This window comes from Lentinus tigrinus (assembly GCF_003813185.1).
Source record: "Lentinus tigrinus ALCF2SS1-7 unplaced genomic scaffold L226scaffold_1, whole genome shotgun sequence".
NCBI lineage: Eukaryota > Fungi > Basidiomycota > Agaricomycetes > Polyporales > Polyporaceae > Lentinus > Lentinus tigrinus.
The window spans coordinates 2,718,030-2,733,348 of NW_027137910.1; the positions used below are offsets into that span (position 1 = coordinate 2,718,030).

Consider the following 15,319-nt stretch of genomic DNA (forward strand, 5'->3'; position numbering starts at 1 on the left):
CTTAACCTGCCCGACCTGTCGATAATCCATCTATACACTTATGCGACAAATACCACTAACCTCTGAACTGAACGACTGTGGAGGTACTTGCAGCCTTGCAGGTGAGTCATGAAGTGGGCGTTATCTATGGGCGCCTAGATGAAAATGCACGTGCATGAAAGATTATCAGATAAGCGGATATACATGACGCATCGAGTCGGCGCGAGATTCCTTAACCCAGTCTCCCGACAGCTCCGTCGACCCACACTCTGCGGCCGTGCGAGAGTCCCTTGACTCGTCCCCAAAGCTCGTCTCCTGCGCACATCTCACAGATAGGCCATCCTTCCTTTCGCCTCTGGTGTTCATCAGACATGGAGCCGTTCGAGGCAAAGCTCGTTGCGGCCGCGGTTGGGTCGACGGTTACTGCGCTGACCAGTAAGTCCCTTCAGTCGCAAGAAGAGTATACACGACCTGACCTGCGCACTCCAGTGACCCCTTTTGACGTTGTAAAAACACGTTTGCAAACGCAGCCTCCACGCCGACAAGCTCTCTTCCCAAATCCGCCTCCGGGGGCATGTTGTCAGGCGTCACCAGCATCATGTGTCCGGAACATGTCCTCGGTTGTGAGCGCGGTGGAAGGAGAGGTTGTATGCATATGGGATCACGGTGTGTACAGGACGGAGCGGGTGAACGGCTTTTTCGACGCGGTGAAGCATGTCTGGCGAGCAGAAGGCATCGCGGGGTTGTGGAAGGGTGCCGGCACGTCATTGTGAGTGTACATGTCCCCCTCTGCAATGTTCACCATGCTGAACGGTGATTTTGCACCTACGCTAGACTGATAGGCGTACCCTCTTCAACATCTTACATGCTCACATATGACCACCTCTTGAACGTCACGCTTCCACCATTACTTCCCGCTCCCATCGTTCCCCTCGCCGCTGGAATCATCGCACGAACAACTATCACGTCTCTCATGTCTCCTCTGGAACTCGTCCGCACAAATCTACAGTCAACACCTCCCTCCCCCGATCACCCACATACCCTCCGCTCTGTTTTGTCCTCGATACGCTCCCTTGCCCAATCCAAGGGCTGGCATTACCTCTGGCGCGGTCTCGGCCCCACATTATGGCGGGACGTACCCTTCAGCGGGCTGTACTGGGCTGGATACGAGACAACCAAGCGGCATTTGAACAATCGTGGTCACACAGGTGCCGGTGTCGCATTCGTTAGCGGTGCATTAAGCGGGACTACCGCAGCGCTTCTAACGTCGCCTTTCGACATGCTCAAGACGCGGAGACAGGCTATGCTCATGTCTCCGATGACGAAAACGTCGTCGTCCTTGGCTCTTATGGCCGAGATCCTACGGACAGAGGGCTTTGCTACGCTGTATGCTGGAATTGTGCCCCGCATCACCAAAATCGCACCGGCGTGCGGTATAATGATCGCTTGCTTCGAGGTGAGTCTATTTATGTGTGCTATTTGACCCCGTACTCACTTCTCGGTAGGGTGTTGGACGGGCGTTGACCAAAGACCATAGACATATAGAGTCATGATATATCCGTACGATAGCTCTACTGTGCACATTGTCTTTACATATACATCCTGCATCTAGTACCCGAGGAAAGCGTAATAGTCATGTAATACCAGCTGGAAAGCATGTCCGGGGTACATCCAACGTCACCCTAGCCTGTTAAGCTGCCTCTTGGCGTTCGTGAGTTTACCCCCGACCTGGTCCACCTCCGTCGTAAGAGTTTCCAGATCCTCGATCTGTTCTCGGATCTCCTGGTTGATTGCAAGCCCAAGTTGCTTCTGTCGTTGCAATATCGTCGACAGTTGGAACAGATGTGCGTCCTGCTGGTCCATCTGAGTCTGCTGCAACTGCACTAATCCATGGTTGTCCAACGGGCGTGTCTGCTCCGTTTCTGCGGGCTGAGCTGCCTGCCCAAACACCCGCGCAACCGGTCTGCTGAACCCTCCGGGCATATTGCTACCCGAACCCGCCCCAAGCAACGCTTCGCGGTCACCAGCCGGCGCAGGATTGCGCTCCGCCGCCGTCCCAATTCCCCGCGCAGTCATCCGCGCGACAGTGACAATCTTCGCGAGCTTCTCGCAGTCATCCCGCAGTCGCGCGACCATATCTGTCCTCCTCTGCAGCTCGCCCTCGCTCATCCCAGCCAACCCCAACGCCTTGAGCCCGCTCTCCAATGCGCCGACGCGCGTGAGCAAGCTTGCAAGCTTCTTCTTCGCCTGCACATTGGCCTGGTGCGAGCCCGACACGTCCCCGTTGTCTGCGAGGGCGTCGCGCCGATTGATGTCAGCCCGCACGTCGCGCACCCGCGCCTGTAAGTCCTGGTGCTCGTCGAGCCACGACGACGCGGTGAATTGCGCGCCCGCAAGGCCCGAGCTCCCGCCCGCGTCATGCTTGCCGACGGGCACCCCGAGGAAGTCGCGGAAAGCGAAGGACTCGCGCCAGACGTCGTCCTTGGCGGCGAGAATCGCGCGGAGGTACGTCTCGAGACCTGCACGGCGCTCTTCGAGCAGAGTAGGGTTCGAGGATGAGCGGAACATCTTGAGCGAGTTCTTGGTTGGGAGAGGGGCGGGCGGTGGGGCGCCGCAGGACTTGGTGAGTTCGACATGGAGGTCTGCGAACTCGGAGTAGCGGCGCCACATCTGCCAGGAGCGGACGGAGGCTTGGATTTCGATGCGGAAAACGACGTGTGGCTTGGGGTCGGTGCGGTCTTCCCAGGCGCGGACATGGATGGCCTGGATGGCGGTCATGATGAGCAGGAATGGGGGGGGTCAAGGGGGCGGTGAGAGAGGCGGGGGGGGGGGGGGAGCAGGAGGAAGGGGAGGTGAGCCATACGTGAGCCTGGCGGCAGTCGTACCGTTGCCTCCTTACCGAGACCAGCGTCTCTATGACGCGCTGATGCGGGGAGAAACGACTGGGCGGCAGTGCACCGGGCCTCCGCAGGACCTGCATGTTCTCTCGTCTCTCGAGGAGGTCGACCGTCTCTACCCTCTGCTATGGCCTCCTCGTCCTCGTAACGACCTTCTTTGTCGCCGTCTCATGTGCGTTTCTCCTTTCCCAAGCAGCGCGGACAGCCCCGAACCGGTCGTTCATCAAGAACGTCAACGCGGTTGTTATTGGAGCGGCCTATGTGCTAGTGGTCTGTTTCCATTCGTTCGCGTCCCCTTTGGCTCAAGTTTGACCTACTTGTACCTTCCTCAACGTAGCTGGTGATATCTTTGGGGTTCTGCCTTAAGCGCAGGATCGCGGTGCACAGACGGCTGCAGCGGATCTCGAAGACCTTCCATACCTTAGGCAAGAACGACGTTCCCCACGTAAGAAGTTCCACAATAGCAATGTGCGCATGTCTGAGGAGTATTACACGGCGCACAGACTGTCTTCCGATATATCCAGCAAGAGTATACACGCGCGTGTCTGATTGCGTACGAGTCGCGACCGAAGGATGGCTTCCAGGAGGGGTGGGGCAGACCGGGGACAAAGTTCGAGGGTGTGCGGTTCCGCACCTCTCTTTTGGACACTGTTCGCATTATAGGTGCATTTTAGTCAGCAAAACGTCGAACCTCCCGTACCAAACTGACGTTGCGACAGATACCCTCGCGCATAAGGTTATTCCCCGGCATCCTGCATTACGGCCACAGGCACGCATGCTCCATCACTTCCGCTTCATCCTCCCGTTGTTGAGCAAGGATGAGGACGGCTTGACGCCTCTACATTATTATGACTCTGCCATCCAACTTGCTCGTCATATGTCAAGGGAACCCACCGAGCAGGAATATAGCGTCGGCATGAAGGCTGCGAAAGAGATCGAGACTACGTGAGCGGATTCTCCTAACTCTCTTCGTTCCGCAAGACGTCTTATTCCGCCGGTCTGGTCAGCTTGCAGGAGTGCTATCTAGAAATGCGCGAGGGTTCGTCTACGGACATCAGTGCTTGTGCGTACCCATCGTTACTTGCGGGGAGTATTGCACTCATGCATTGGTTGAAGACGCTGAGGATAGGGGATCGAATGACCTTCATGTCTCTAAGGATTATTTTCAAGGATAGGAATGTATAGGATGAGATAACAAGGCAAGATGCTAATCATACAAGCCACTAGACTGTCCTTCGCTGATGTATCACTTAGTGAAGACCGTTCTCATAGACCTTCTTGAAGCTTGCCCGCTCTGCCCAAGCCTGCCAGTATGCGGCAACCTTCGCAGGCACAGGCTTCTTCGTTTCCTTCTCCAAGGCCTTATATCCGTCCTTGTCGGGCTTGCCTCCGACGAAGAACGTGATACGTGCCAGCCAGGCTCCGAGGTGGAAGTCATCTTCGCCGGGGGTGTCTCCGCCAAGGAAGCCCGATTCGGGGAGGACCGCAGGAAGCTCGTCGAGGATGAAGGCTACGATGTTCTTCCAGTGGGCAATGGACTGCTTGAAGAAGTGCTGCTTGGCATCCTCGGGGACCTCGCCCTTATAGATGGCGAGGAACCCGCCGTTACCGGCCTTCTTACCGTCATAGAACTCTTTGAACGCAGCCGCCTCCGGAAGGGTGGAGTGTTTCTCCAGGGAGTTTTGCCCTATGTCGAGTATCTCAGTTATCTGTTTTGGGTACGGGGCAAGTGTATCGATGCTCACTGTTCTGCAGGAACAGCAAAGGGAATCCGGAAGCGTGCGCCTTGAGTTCCTCCTCATCACGCTGTGTGCAGTCGATCAGCTTCGGTGCGTGCACGGTCAACGTGTTACTACGTACTGCCAGCAGAAGAGGGGCGTTTGGGTCAACCTTGTCCTCATGGACTTTGTCGATGAACGCTGTGCCCTTGGCGACCTTCTTGGGGGCGTGCTCAACAAGGTCGGAGATCACGTCTTTCGTATTGGTGTATGTCTTCCCGTTCGCGACAAGCGTGGGGAGCGTGGCGTGAGGGTTCTAGTGCATGGCAGAGTGTGTTAGCTTGGAATACCCGGACACGGACGGTGGTCGTGCGACAAGATGTCGGTGATACGTACTATCTTGACAAACTCGGGGCTGAAGTTGGCGCCTTCGGCGAGGTTCACGACCTTGGTCTCGATAGCGTCTTCGGGGTAACCCAGTTCAGCACTGCAAGGAGTCAGTCCGGGTGTCCTTCATGCGCTCGCTGATGAGCACGTAACGTACATGGCGAGCTCTCCGGCCGCTGCCCAAACGGACATGCCAAAGGTGTAGAAAATAGGCTGGGGGGTTTGGTCAGCATTAGATCTTCGAAGTTTGGGCAAAACATGTACTTGGGACATGATGGTCGTGTGTGGGGTGCTTCGGTGGGAGAAGGAATGATATGGTAGGTTTGGGGTGATGGTGTGCGTATGCCAGTCCGTCCCGCTACGTTCTTATATCGGTCAGGCGTGAGATGGACGCGACTCTGATCAAGCCACCGGTCAACTTCGGTGGACATGAATGTAGATGAGCCAACCACGTCTGTGGATGGTATCATGTCTGCGTGACCTTCCTCTGTCAGCGTGGATGGCTATGCTTCAGAACCAGGACGCGATACGCGATGTTTCAGGTGCCGAAGCGTGGTTGCGGCTGACCAAACGCTACGGCCACTCAACCTCCGGCGGGCTAGGTCGCAATTCGTCTTCAGCTCCTGGGGCGGGGAACATACGTTGCTGCACCGCACGATGATATGCTGGGTAAGATGTGCCTCGCATTTTACTAGCGACCGATGTTGCATGACCAACGCCGGTCACGTGGGCGCGTCGTGGCGCCGAGGTCGGTACTTGACAGTATACTCTATAGTGGCTCCGGACACGCCGCGTTTCTTTGACGGAGAGCATTTTCACGATGTGCTGCATCTAGAAATGGCATATCGAGAATATATTTTTGGGGTAAGGGTTCAACGTAAAGGTACGTGCCGCTGTCTTCTGAGCTTAATTGTGCACAGTGCCATCCCATAAACCTGCATTAGATGGGGTTCGAGGAAAGATGGTAGTATGATTCGCCAAAGGACGGCAATGGGTAGGGGAATATCGTACTTCGAGTCCGCGCTGAATAACGACGAAATGTCATCCACTGTGGCGACGCAATTCTACTACCGAGTGCCGGCGATGTAATATGGCGGACCCGCAAGGATGTTCGCGCCCTCGCTCATCATGAAGATGAGCTGGCCTGAGTGCTCTAAAAAATTCCGCGGTTTTCTTCACATCTTGGGAGCTACGAGCTAGAGCTTGAGACGTCTGATGACTGTCATTGACAGAGTCACGTCTTTGCGAAGTGTAAGAACGTATAACCAATGGATAGCAGGAGTACCTGGCGAGGCGTTATCGGTCAGTGCGGCCACCTGTAAGTCAAAGATCGTTATCAGGTTTGTGTCCTATGCAGAGTTGGATGAGTTGGCTCGACAGTGGATGGTGGTGGTGGTGGTGGTGGAGTACCAAGGAATCGCGATCGGGGACCCGGCCCGGACACTGTGAAGTGACCGAACTGCATGCAGTCGCGCGAGCCTGAGGGAGCTCATAAATGCCGTCCCTTCTCTCCTCCACTCTCGCGCAGACCTCGCGCAGCCAGCACTGTCTGCTCCTGCAGTCTTCAACCGCTCAGTCATGTCTACCTGTCTTACGCGCACTTGTCAAGCGAGCGAGCGAGCGGACGCGCGAGACCACAGTTTTGTTCTGCTTCCTCTACCCACCATCTAGTTTCTTGGACTCTTCGCGTACCCAGGCCCATCATATCCGGATAGTGAACAGAACCTCGAATGTTCCAGGATATGAAGATGCCTTTGAGACACAGAAGGACTGGATCGCTGCGTTGAAGAGCGAGATACTGGAGACTGTTCGTTCAGGTACGACATCCTGGTGAAGTGCAAGTCCCAAGGAAGCTGACCGAGCCCTCATATAGCTCCCCAAGGTCCGCTCAACGTCGTCATTGATTCAGCGGACACACTTCTGTCAGATATCGGATCACTGGCAGAGACCACCCATCTCCTCTCTGAGGTTTTCGGCGTGGTGCACTCGCGAGGAGGTAAGTATCCACCGCACCCCCCTCGCATATATGTTACCTTAACACATACACACACCCGCAGGCTCCTCGCGTCTCATCATCCACGTACTAGCACCTTGCCCGCTCATCCCCATCCTCACCCAGACCCGCTTCTCCTCCTCCCTCACCCACATCACCGCCCACCCGCCCGCGCTCCTAACACACCTCTCCTCCGCCTACCTCACCCCACCGCCTCCGCTATCACCACCCGAAAAGTTCTGGGGTGTCTTCATCCCGATCTCCGAGCGGCACTACGAGTCCGAGAAGCTCGTGTTCGGTCAGAACGGCGAAGGCAGCGGCCCACAAGAATTCGTTGTGGAGGTCCTAGTAAGGGGTGGGGCGGATGGCTCTGGGAGGCGACGAGGCATCGAGCGCGTGCTCGAGGGATGGTCTTCCGCTGTGGGCGGGCCTTGTGATCTTCGTGACCTCGAGAGCCTAAGGACACTATGGGCGAAGAAATTAGTCTATGAGGTGCGACCGCATCAACTTGGCACTGGCCGGGATCACGAAACAGCTGACCAAACGCGACCTTACTGGCAGACGCAAGCTGCAGTGGACCCTACGCAAAACCTGTCATTCAACTTGAACCTTACTCCGGAACAGCAGCGGTCCAGGGCGCAAGTTCCGCTACCTTATGCGCACGAGGGTCTGTCATTTCATGGCTTCGACATATCGTTGCATACTGAACCTCTGTGCAGGAAAACCTGCAGAGACCACACGAACGCCGGCAGCTATCCTGTATGACCCCGACTCAGCTGACGATCTAGATGATGACGATCCGGACGAAGATCTGGACATATAGCACGTCTCGCACAGATTATCGTACCTGTGCCGACTTATCGGAAGCGAATGGATATATCTGCGAATGCGAAGTGGTGATACAACATCGGTGACTGGTACTAAGACAACGTAGCTATACAGACAACAGTTCGACACGATGCGTCCGACCCGTGCTGCCCTGCAGCAAACCAATGACCCATATTGAAAGAAATGAAGTGTTCAAAGCGACTCCTCCCTCACCCTCCGTGCAATCTCATCGAACTCGAAGCCTAGAGTCCGCATGAAGCTCAGCTCCTCCTCCTGCTCCAGCCTCCCCATCTCATCATCGTCCTCGTAGCCGGAGCAAGACATATCGAAGGACAACGTCAGGCTCGGGCTGAACCGAAGTGTCTTTGTGATAGGAGTACTCGAGCTGCCTCCGACGAGGCGGGAGACGTTCGGGCATGCGTACGGGCGGTATGTGTACGAAGACGTCGACAAGTCACTGGTCTCCAGGTAGAACTCGCGTTCCGTACTTGACCCGAAGCTGAACGTCCCACTCGAGTGATCGGGTGTGCGCGCAAAACTCATGCTATCAAGGTCAGATTCCGGCCGAGGCGAGCATGACCTTTCGAGTGCGAAGCCGTGGTCATCGTCCTCGCTTGCGATCTCTTGCGCGTCGTAGTACGTAGACTCGGCACCTGAGCTTTGCGAAACCAGGCTGGACCTGTGCGACGGCAAGGTCGTCGGCACCGCAGGCCAAGGACCGATATCGAACCTTGTCCTCGGATGAACCATATCGAATTGGACGGAACCATGAGTGATTGTGGTGACAGTGTCCCCTCGAGGCCGACGCCGGCTGCTCTGCGGATGAGCACAGGGAAGTAGGTGTTGACCGCTCGATTGAGGTACCGCACGAGATGATCTCTTCGCCATCATTGAAGATAAGGAAAATCGCCGAGATCGCTTGTGCTTCGCCGCGGCCGTGTCGTCATTGGACTGTGGAGGCAAAGCAGATGGGGATGGCGCAGTATGCATCCTCGAACGCGCAGGGGAGTCGTCACTGATTACACGAATGATGGGGCCGTCATGTAGGTCTTGGACCGCGGGTAGCTCTCCGCCCCAGAGGCCTTCATGTGGCGGGTCTTCGCCAACGAGGGTAACCCGGTTATGAGGGGCGGACGTATTACTTCCCGGCGCAGATGGATGACGGGCAAGGTTCGTCGCGACGCTCAATTTCGATTGAGACGCAAGAACAGGCCCGGGGAGAGGTGGTCGAGGAACTACCGCCGATCGCAGCGATTCCATTCTGGACTTCGTCAAGGCCGATGATAGCGAGAACCTGCGAGACTTGATAGGCTTTTTTTCGGTCTCGACAGAGTGAGGGGCAGTCTGTGTACGCTCCCGTCGTGCCTTGGGTGTACGGGGAGAACGGCACGGATCTTCAAGACCTCGAGTAGGAGACGCCGGCTCATCAGATCGCTGAACCGTCACCGTGGGTTGGAGCTCAGGAACGGGGTCGGTTTCAGATGGAGGGTCTGCTATGGTCGAGTGTACTAGTCGTTCAGCTGAGGCGAGAAGGAGCGGAAGCGGCAGTGACCGCCGGTGGTTGCGCATGATTCTCGCGCGAGGGCTGGGGAGCGGTATGGGATGCTCCTGCTTGCATAGTCAGCAGCACGTTTGGCAGGAATGATGTAGTCCCTCACCGACTCGTATTCGACGTTTGTAACGGCCGTAGTAGTGGTCATCAAACCGTACTCCGGGCTATAGGCTGCACCTGCCATCCCTGGACTTCCTCTCGAGGCCGGCTCGCCCTTACTCTTGAACAATCCTCGAAGTCGTTCGCCAATCCTACGCACTTTCACGAAGACAGGCTGTCTCAACGACCTGTGCTTCCTGCCATCTTCGCCGACGTCGACGCGGCTACTGATAGTACGGACGGGCTGGGGACGAGGACTCCTCCAGATGGACGGCTGAGGAGCTGAGACGCGCCGGGTGCGAGTATGCTCGGAATGGTCGGGAAGCAAGCCTTGACCGCTCTCAAAGTCTTTCTGCACCTCTACTTTGAGCGTCATTCGACTGCGATATCCAGCCGAGGCTTCTGTAGCAGGGGAAGGTCGCCGGTATGCAGGTGTTCGCGGTAGGTCGACAGGAATCTCGCTAGTTCCCAGGGAGTGCAAAGCCCCTGTTGACTGAACGGATGGTGGAATCGAGAACGTCGAGCGTGAGTGGGATGCAGCTACAGCGGTTGCGAGTGCGAAGGCATCCATCTCCAGAGGCGGTTGTGCGTCCAGTACTTCTGCCTCATCTGGTTCGTCATCATGTGGTTGTGCAACATTGCCCGGAGGAAGGACGGGCGAGTCAGTCGTCAACATCGAAGATTGAGACGATATAGGCAACATAGGCGAAGGATAGCGCGCTTTGACCACGAGGGCTCGCAGGGGTCACAGGGTAGTGCTCATGGGTCCTTCGAGGCGAGGTTGGAGAAGGGAACTCCTGGTACGGGAACTCGACTGAGATATCGGGGAGCGGTAGCTTCAATGGAGGCAGTCCAGGAATAAAATTCAGGAGGGGCGGATCGAGGTGAGGTGACGGGAAGTTATGGATCCTGGAGGTTCCGGAGGAAAATCGGGGACGGTAAGTGGATGTACCTATGCCCCGCCGCGGAGGCGAAGTCTTGGTATAACGAGTGACAGGATGCGGGGAGCCGCTAGGGGAGACGAAATTGTCGAGTAGGAGAGATTGACTGCCCCCGAGGCGCGTCGGCCAGTCGGCCAGATCTGGGGTATTCAGCGGACTCGAAAGCGCAGTGGATACCTGTGCGGCAGGACGTGGTGAGGTTATGCATGTGGTTAATGCGCATACAGGCACATACTGTGTGTTCCGTGAGAGGTGACGTCTTATCCTCGTTGGACACGCTCCCGCCTGCGCTGCCCGGACAACGGAGACTGGGAGTGCTGGAGTGGCCATGGGGATGCGCAGACCCGGCATAAGTCCACCTGCGGCGCGCGTTTCCCCTGTGTGCAGCTGACAAGCTGCCATAAGAAGACACCGAGGAGACGTCCGCGTCGTGGTCGTTGTCGGCATTGCGCAGAGGGCTGGGCCATGCGCCGGGAAAGAACGGCGTGGTGGACAGTGGGCGCAAGGGCGACGACGACGACATGGACAGCAGGGAGAGGGAGAGATGGGGGAAGGAGGAGAAGAGACAATATTGAGGACGGTGGACGGAGGGCGGGCACGACTTACGGTGCAGAGTTGCCGGAACAGAAGGGCTTCGTCGATCCCTCCCCGCAGCGCAAGTGAAGCACCACCTGTCAATTTGTGACGGGGCCTTCCCTTCGCAGGCGCACACCATATCGGGAGGCCACACAGGGGCACAGAAGAGAATCTCCGGGCGAGAACAGAGTCTCGGGGGTCTCGATCGAACATTAGCTGCGTCGTACGGATAAACACCTAACGCCGTCTATATCACCATCTACCGACATCCACCATCTAGCTCTAGGTCAAGCTATAGGCCTGCGGGCATAAAGAGCCTCAGAGCTCGCCCTTGACCGCCTTGCTCACGCTCTCCGAGAAGTAGTCGATGTTGTGCTGGTTCAAACCCGCCATCGAAATACGACCATCCGCCGTCATGTAGATGTGCGCCTTCTCAGCCAACGTCTTCGTCTGCGGCTGCGTCAGGCCAGTGAAGCTGTCCCAACATCCGTCAGCACAGCGCCTGGGAACGATGACTGCTTGTTTGATACGTACCTGAACATGCCAATTTGCTTCGTGATGTGGCTCCATTCGCCAGGTGTCTTGAGGTCGACGAGGTTTTCGTGGAGACGGTCGCGCATCTGGATGATGCGGTTCGCCATGTGGGCCACCTCAGATTCCCACAGGCCGTAGAGCTCGTCGTTCCTGAGGATCGTGCTCGCAATGCGTGCACCGTGCAGGGGAGGGTTCGAGTACATGGGACGGATGACGATCTTCAGCTGACTGTCAACACGTGCCCGTTCCTCCGGGTCGGCGGTAATCATCGAGAACGCGCCGACACGCTCGCCGTACAGACCCATGTTCTTGGCGAACGACTGCGAGAGGGCAATCTGGTGACCCTCCGACACGAAGTGCCGGACAGCGAATGCATCGTGCGAAGTCGAGCCGGACGCGAAGCCCTGGTACGCCATGTCGAAGAAGGGGAAGAGAGACTTCTCCTTGATGATATCCGAGAGCTCCTTCCACTGCTCCGGAGTCGGGTCGACACCGGTGGGGTTGTGCGCGCACGCGTGCAAGAGGACGATCGACTTCTCCGGCATGTTCTTCACACCGCGAATACTGCGTGAGCCGAGCTTCCCTGGAAAACACATGCCGGCTTACCTTGATGTCCTCCTTCATGCCCTGGAAGTCGAGGCCGACGGTCTTCTTGTCGAAGTAGCGGTAACCCTTGACCTCAAGACCGGAGTCACGGAAGATGGGGGTGTGGTTGCCCCACGACGGGACCGGGAGGTAGATCGTCCTGGTGTGGGGGTAGAAGCGGCCGAGGAAAGCACCGCCAATGCGGAGGGCACCAGTCCCAGAAATAGACTGAGTCACAGCAATCTACAGAGGCCACACACTCGGTCAGACTCTTTCCCTCTCATGATACCAACCAAGCCCGAGCAAGGAATACGCACGCGGCTCTCGTTCAGCGGCACGCTGTCAGAACCATAGGCCAGCTTCGCGGCCGCCTGAGTGAACTCGGGGAGACCAGTGATGGGAAGGTACTCCTTGTCCGGGTTCTGCTTGACGAGGATCTCCTCCGCCTGTTTGACCGCATTCAGGACGTACGGCTTGCCGTTCTCATCACGGTACGCGCCGACACCGAGGTTAATCTTGCGGGGGTCCTTGTCAGCCTTGAAAGCCTCGGTCACACCTGCGGTATGGGGTAATTGCCCGAGTCAGAACGCGTTGCTGGTCTCGTGAATCGGAGTCATTGAATGGTGGGACAGAAGAGGTCGTAGCCGAGGCCCAGAGCAGCCAAACTTGCGCAGACGAAGCCGCAGGCACGAGCTCCACCCAATTCTCCCGCAGAACTTCGCAGACCGAGCCCGAGGGATTGCCACGTACCGAGAATGGGGTCCGGGGGACCAGCCGGGACCGCAGACCAGATGGAAAGGGAACCGGCGTAGCGGACGTGTCTCGGGGCGGCGCGTGCGAGCGGTCGGGCAATGGCCTGCATTTTCGACAAGAAGAGATGAGGAGGAGAGGGTGAAAGAAAGCAAGAAAGACGATGAGGTGGTATATACACGCTCGCGGTCAGAGTCTGGGGTGGTCTCTCCCTCCGCTTCAGGATGATTTCGCACGGCGTTAGAGCGGCCGGGACACGCCGGCTCGCTCTAGAGCAGACCCTAACCCCGAGGACGTCATGCTAGATCAGATAACTCTAGATCTCCTCGACTCTGCTCGACTCATTCTCGAGCGTCGTCCTGGACACAAAACTCTCTTGCGAGCCGTCAAACAGCTCTCCAGCAAACCAACTACATGGCCGACGCGGAGTCCACCCAACCCACCCAGCAGCCCCCCACCGAGGCGCCGTAAGTAGCCGCGATCAAATGCTTTCGTACCATGCATCGCTTAACGGCATCTGCTAGTGCCGCAGAAGGTGCTGAGGCACCGAAGGTACCGTCAAAGAATGAGCTGAAGAAGAAGGCCAAGGAGGAGGAGAAGGCACGCAAGGCAGCGGAGAAAGCTGCACGCCAGGCAGAGCTCGAGGCGCAGAAAGCGGCAGCTGAGGTCGTAAGTGCTAATTGCGCTCAGGTGTACCAGTGATCGAAGAGTACTGACTATCCTACGTCGAACCCACCAGGACTATGCGACCGAGTTCTACGGCAAGCTGCCCCTCAACCAGTCGCAATCCCGTCCAAGGCGCGCTCGCGTTCAGATCGCTTCGCTTACCCCCGAGATGGACGGACAGACTGTCCTTCTCCGCGCCCGTGTGCAGACATCGCGTGCGCAGGGCAGCAAGATGGTTTTCCTGAACTTGCGTCAACGTACCGACTCCGTGCAGGCTCTCCTCTCTGTCGCTCCTGAAAAAGTGAGCAAGCAGATGGCCAAATGGGCTGCCGGTCTGCAAATCGAGAGTATCGTGCTCGCAGAGGGTATCGTGAAGAAGGCGCCGGAAATCATCAAGAGCGCGACAGTCGGAGACGTAGAGTTGCATTTGACGCAGGTGCGTTGCCTAGGACGTCCTAGAACCATTCCTATCCTGATGTGCTCCATGCGTAGCTGCACCTTATCTCCGGACTTGAGACCGTTCTCCCTTTCACCGTCGACGACGCGAACCGTCCAGAGCCTCCAGAAACCGAGGCCGAGGATGTGCAGTTCAAACGCGTCCTGCTTGACACCCGTTTGAACAACCGTGTTGTCGATCTCAGGGTACGTCAACTGGGCCTCTCGCCTCGGATGTCCCTCTGAACGACCCTTAGACGCAAACCAACCAAGCGGTGTTCAGGCTACAACACGGGATTGGCCACCTTTTCCGGGACTTCTTGGATGGAAGGGGCTTCACTGAGATCCACAGTCCTAAGCTTCAAGGCGCTGCGACAGAGTCTGGCGCATCAGTGTTCCAAGTCAGCTACTTCAAGGGTACGTCTCCCAAGCTACACTTCCTATCGTATCCATATTGAGACCTCGGCCGCAGGCAAGGCATTCCTTGCGCAGTCACCTCAGCTCGCCAAGCAGATGGCGATTGCTGCTGACTTTGAACGTGTCTACGAGATTGGTCCCGTCTTCCGTGCCGAGGACTCCAACACTCACCGGCATATGACCGAGTTCATCGGACTTGATCTCGAGATGGCCATTGAGGAGCACTACCACGAGGTGATGGAACTCCTCGACGACCTGTTCCTGCATATGTTCCGCGGGCTCAAGCAGAGGTACTCGAAAGAGATCGATGCTGTTCGGAAACAGTTCCCTGCGGAGGAGTTCAAGTGGCGTGAAGGCCCCGAGGGCACCCTCAAGTTCTCCTTCAAGGAGGCTGTTGACCTGCTCGTTGAGGATGGTGTTCCCAGGGAGGAACTGGACGACATTGAGTGAGTTAACCCGTGCGCCACATGGTTTCATGTATTGACATGCTCGGACTAGCACGACGAACGAGAAGCGTCTCGGGCGGATCGTGCGCGCCAAGTACGACACCGACTACTACATCATTGACAAGTTCCCGATGGCTCTGCGGCCGTTCTACACCATGCCTGACCCCGAGGATCCGGTAAGCTCAAGCTGCTTGAACGCGTCCATAGCATGTGTGCCCTGACCCTCGCTCTTCCCAGACGCTATCAAACTCGTACGACTTCTTCATGCGTGGCGAGGAGATCCTTTCTGGGGCGCAGCGTGTGCACGACCCGAAGTTGCTCGAGGAGGGGATGCGCAAGAAGGGCATCGACCCTGCGTCGATGAGCTACTACCTCGACGCGTTCAAGCTTGGTTGCCCGCCGCACGGTGGAGGCGGTATCGGTCTCGAGCGTGTGCTGATGCTGTTCCTCAAGCTGAACAACATCCGCCGCGCATCGCTCTTCCCCAGAGATCCCAAGCGACTAGAGCCCTAGAGC

The 15,319-nt window shown here is 57.1% G+C and overlaps 9 protein-coding genes across 9 annotated transcripts; 4 read left to right on the forward strand and 5 right to left on the reverse strand.

Annotated features, from left to right (window-relative positions):
- The first annotated feature begins 218 nt into the window (after nucleotides 1–218).
- L226DRAFT_497691 (mitochondrial carrier) lies at nucleotides 219–1,686 on the forward strand. The gene is made up of 4 exons (XM_067677628.1): nucleotides 219–414; nucleotides 469–748; nucleotides 814–1,435; nucleotides 1,485–1,686. The coding sequence occupies exons 1-4, from the start codon at nucleotides 351–353 to the stop codon at nucleotides 1,530–1,532; spliced, it is 1,014 nt and encodes a 337-aa protein (XP_067543186.1). The 5' UTR covers nucleotides 219–350; the 3' UTR covers nucleotides 1,533–1,686.
- L226DRAFT_556364 (syntaxin) lies at nucleotides 1,657–2,757 on the reverse strand (the record flags this gene model as incomplete). The annotated part of the gene is made up of 1 exon (XM_067683128.1): nucleotides 1,657–2,757. The coding sequence occupies one exon, from the start codon at nucleotides 2,755–2,757 to the stop codon at nucleotides 1,657–1,659; it is 1,101 nt and encodes a 366-aa protein (XP_067543187.1).
- A 200-nt stretch (nucleotides 2,758–2,957) lies between these two features.
- Nucleotides 2,958–3,825, forward strand: L226DRAFT_565179 (uncharacterized protein; the record flags this gene model as incomplete). Its single annotated transcript, XM_067683761.1, has 4 exons — nucleotides 2,958–3,146; nucleotides 3,214–3,321; nucleotides 3,380–3,539; nucleotides 3,596–3,825. 4 exons carry the CDS (start codon nucleotides 2,958–2,960, stop codon nucleotides 3,823–3,825), a joined length of 687 nt encoding a protein of 228 aa, XP_067543188.1.
- Nucleotides 3,826–4,005: 180 nt separating this feature from the next.
- L226DRAFT_607718 (uncharacterized protein) lies at nucleotides 4,006–5,308 on the reverse strand. The gene is made up of 6 exons (XM_067685846.1): nucleotides 5,246–5,308; nucleotides 5,139–5,194; nucleotides 4,991–5,081; nucleotides 4,737–4,910; nucleotides 4,622–4,682; nucleotides 4,006–4,563 (listed from the first exon to the last, which is right to left on the reverse strand). The coding sequence occupies exons 1-6, from the start codon at nucleotides 5,252–5,254 to the stop codon at nucleotides 4,127–4,129; spliced, it is 828 nt and encodes a 275-aa protein (XP_067543189.1). The 5' UTR covers nucleotides 5,255–5,308; the 3' UTR covers nucleotides 4,006–4,126.
- Nucleotides 5,309–6,476: 1,168 nt separating this feature from the next.
- On the forward strand, nucleotides 6,477–7,957 carry L226DRAFT_556366 (uncharacterized protein; the record flags this gene model as incomplete). The annotated part of the gene is made up of 5 exons (XM_067683129.1): nucleotides 6,477–6,798; nucleotides 6,855–6,977; nucleotides 7,039–7,466; nucleotides 7,536–7,641; nucleotides 7,694–7,957. The coding sequence occupies 5 exons, from the start codon at nucleotides 6,477–6,479 to the stop codon at nucleotides 7,795–7,797; spliced, it is 1,083 nt and encodes a 360-aa protein (XP_067543190.1). The 3' UTR covers nucleotides 7,798–7,957.
- A 37-nt stretch (nucleotides 7,958–7,994) lies between these two features.
- L226DRAFT_565182 (uncharacterized protein) lies at nucleotides 7,995–10,129 on the reverse strand (the record flags this gene model as incomplete). Its single annotated transcript, XM_067683762.1, has 2 exons — nucleotides 7,995–9,410; nucleotides 9,461–10,129. 2 exons carry the CDS (start codon nucleotides 10,127–10,129, stop codon nucleotides 7,995–7,997), a joined length of 2,085 nt encoding a protein of 694 aa, XP_067543191.1.
- On the reverse strand, nucleotides 9,771–11,198 carry L226DRAFT_32704 (uncharacterized protein). Its single transcript, XM_067673955.1, has 2 exons — nucleotides 10,630–11,198; nucleotides 9,771–10,571 (listed from the first exon to the last, which is right to left on the reverse strand). The coding sequence occupies exons 1-2, from the start codon at nucleotides 11,107–11,109 to the stop codon at nucleotides 10,116–10,118; spliced, it is 936 nt and encodes a 311-aa protein (XP_067543192.1). The 5' UTR covers nucleotides 11,110–11,198; the 3' UTR covers nucleotides 9,771–10,115.
- A 90-nt stretch (nucleotides 11,199–11,288) lies between these two features.
- L226DRAFT_541799 (PLP-dependent transferase) lies at nucleotides 11,289–12,951 on the reverse strand (the record flags this gene model as incomplete). Its single annotated transcript, XM_067682089.1, has 5 exons — nucleotides 11,289–11,445; nucleotides 11,505–12,052; nucleotides 12,111–12,332; nucleotides 12,407–12,645; nucleotides 12,840–12,951. The coding sequence occupies 5 exons, from the start codon at nucleotides 12,949–12,951 to the stop codon at nucleotides 11,289–11,291; spliced, it is 1,278 nt and encodes a 425-aa protein (XP_067543193.1).
- Nucleotides 12,952–13,253: 302 nt separating this feature from the next.
- L226DRAFT_565184 (aspartate-tRNA ligase) lies at nucleotides 13,254–15,316 on the forward strand (the record flags this gene model as incomplete). Its single annotated transcript, XM_067683763.1, has 8 exons — nucleotides 13,254–13,306; nucleotides 13,364–13,508; nucleotides 13,579–13,941; nucleotides 13,998–14,147; nucleotides 14,198–14,357; nucleotides 14,413–14,803; nucleotides 14,856–14,979; nucleotides 15,041–15,316. 8 exons carry the CDS (start codon nucleotides 13,254–13,256, stop codon nucleotides 15,314–15,316), a joined length of 1,662 nt encoding a protein of 553 aa, XP_067543194.1.
- Between the last annotated feature and the right edge of the window lie 3 nt (nucleotides 15,317–15,319).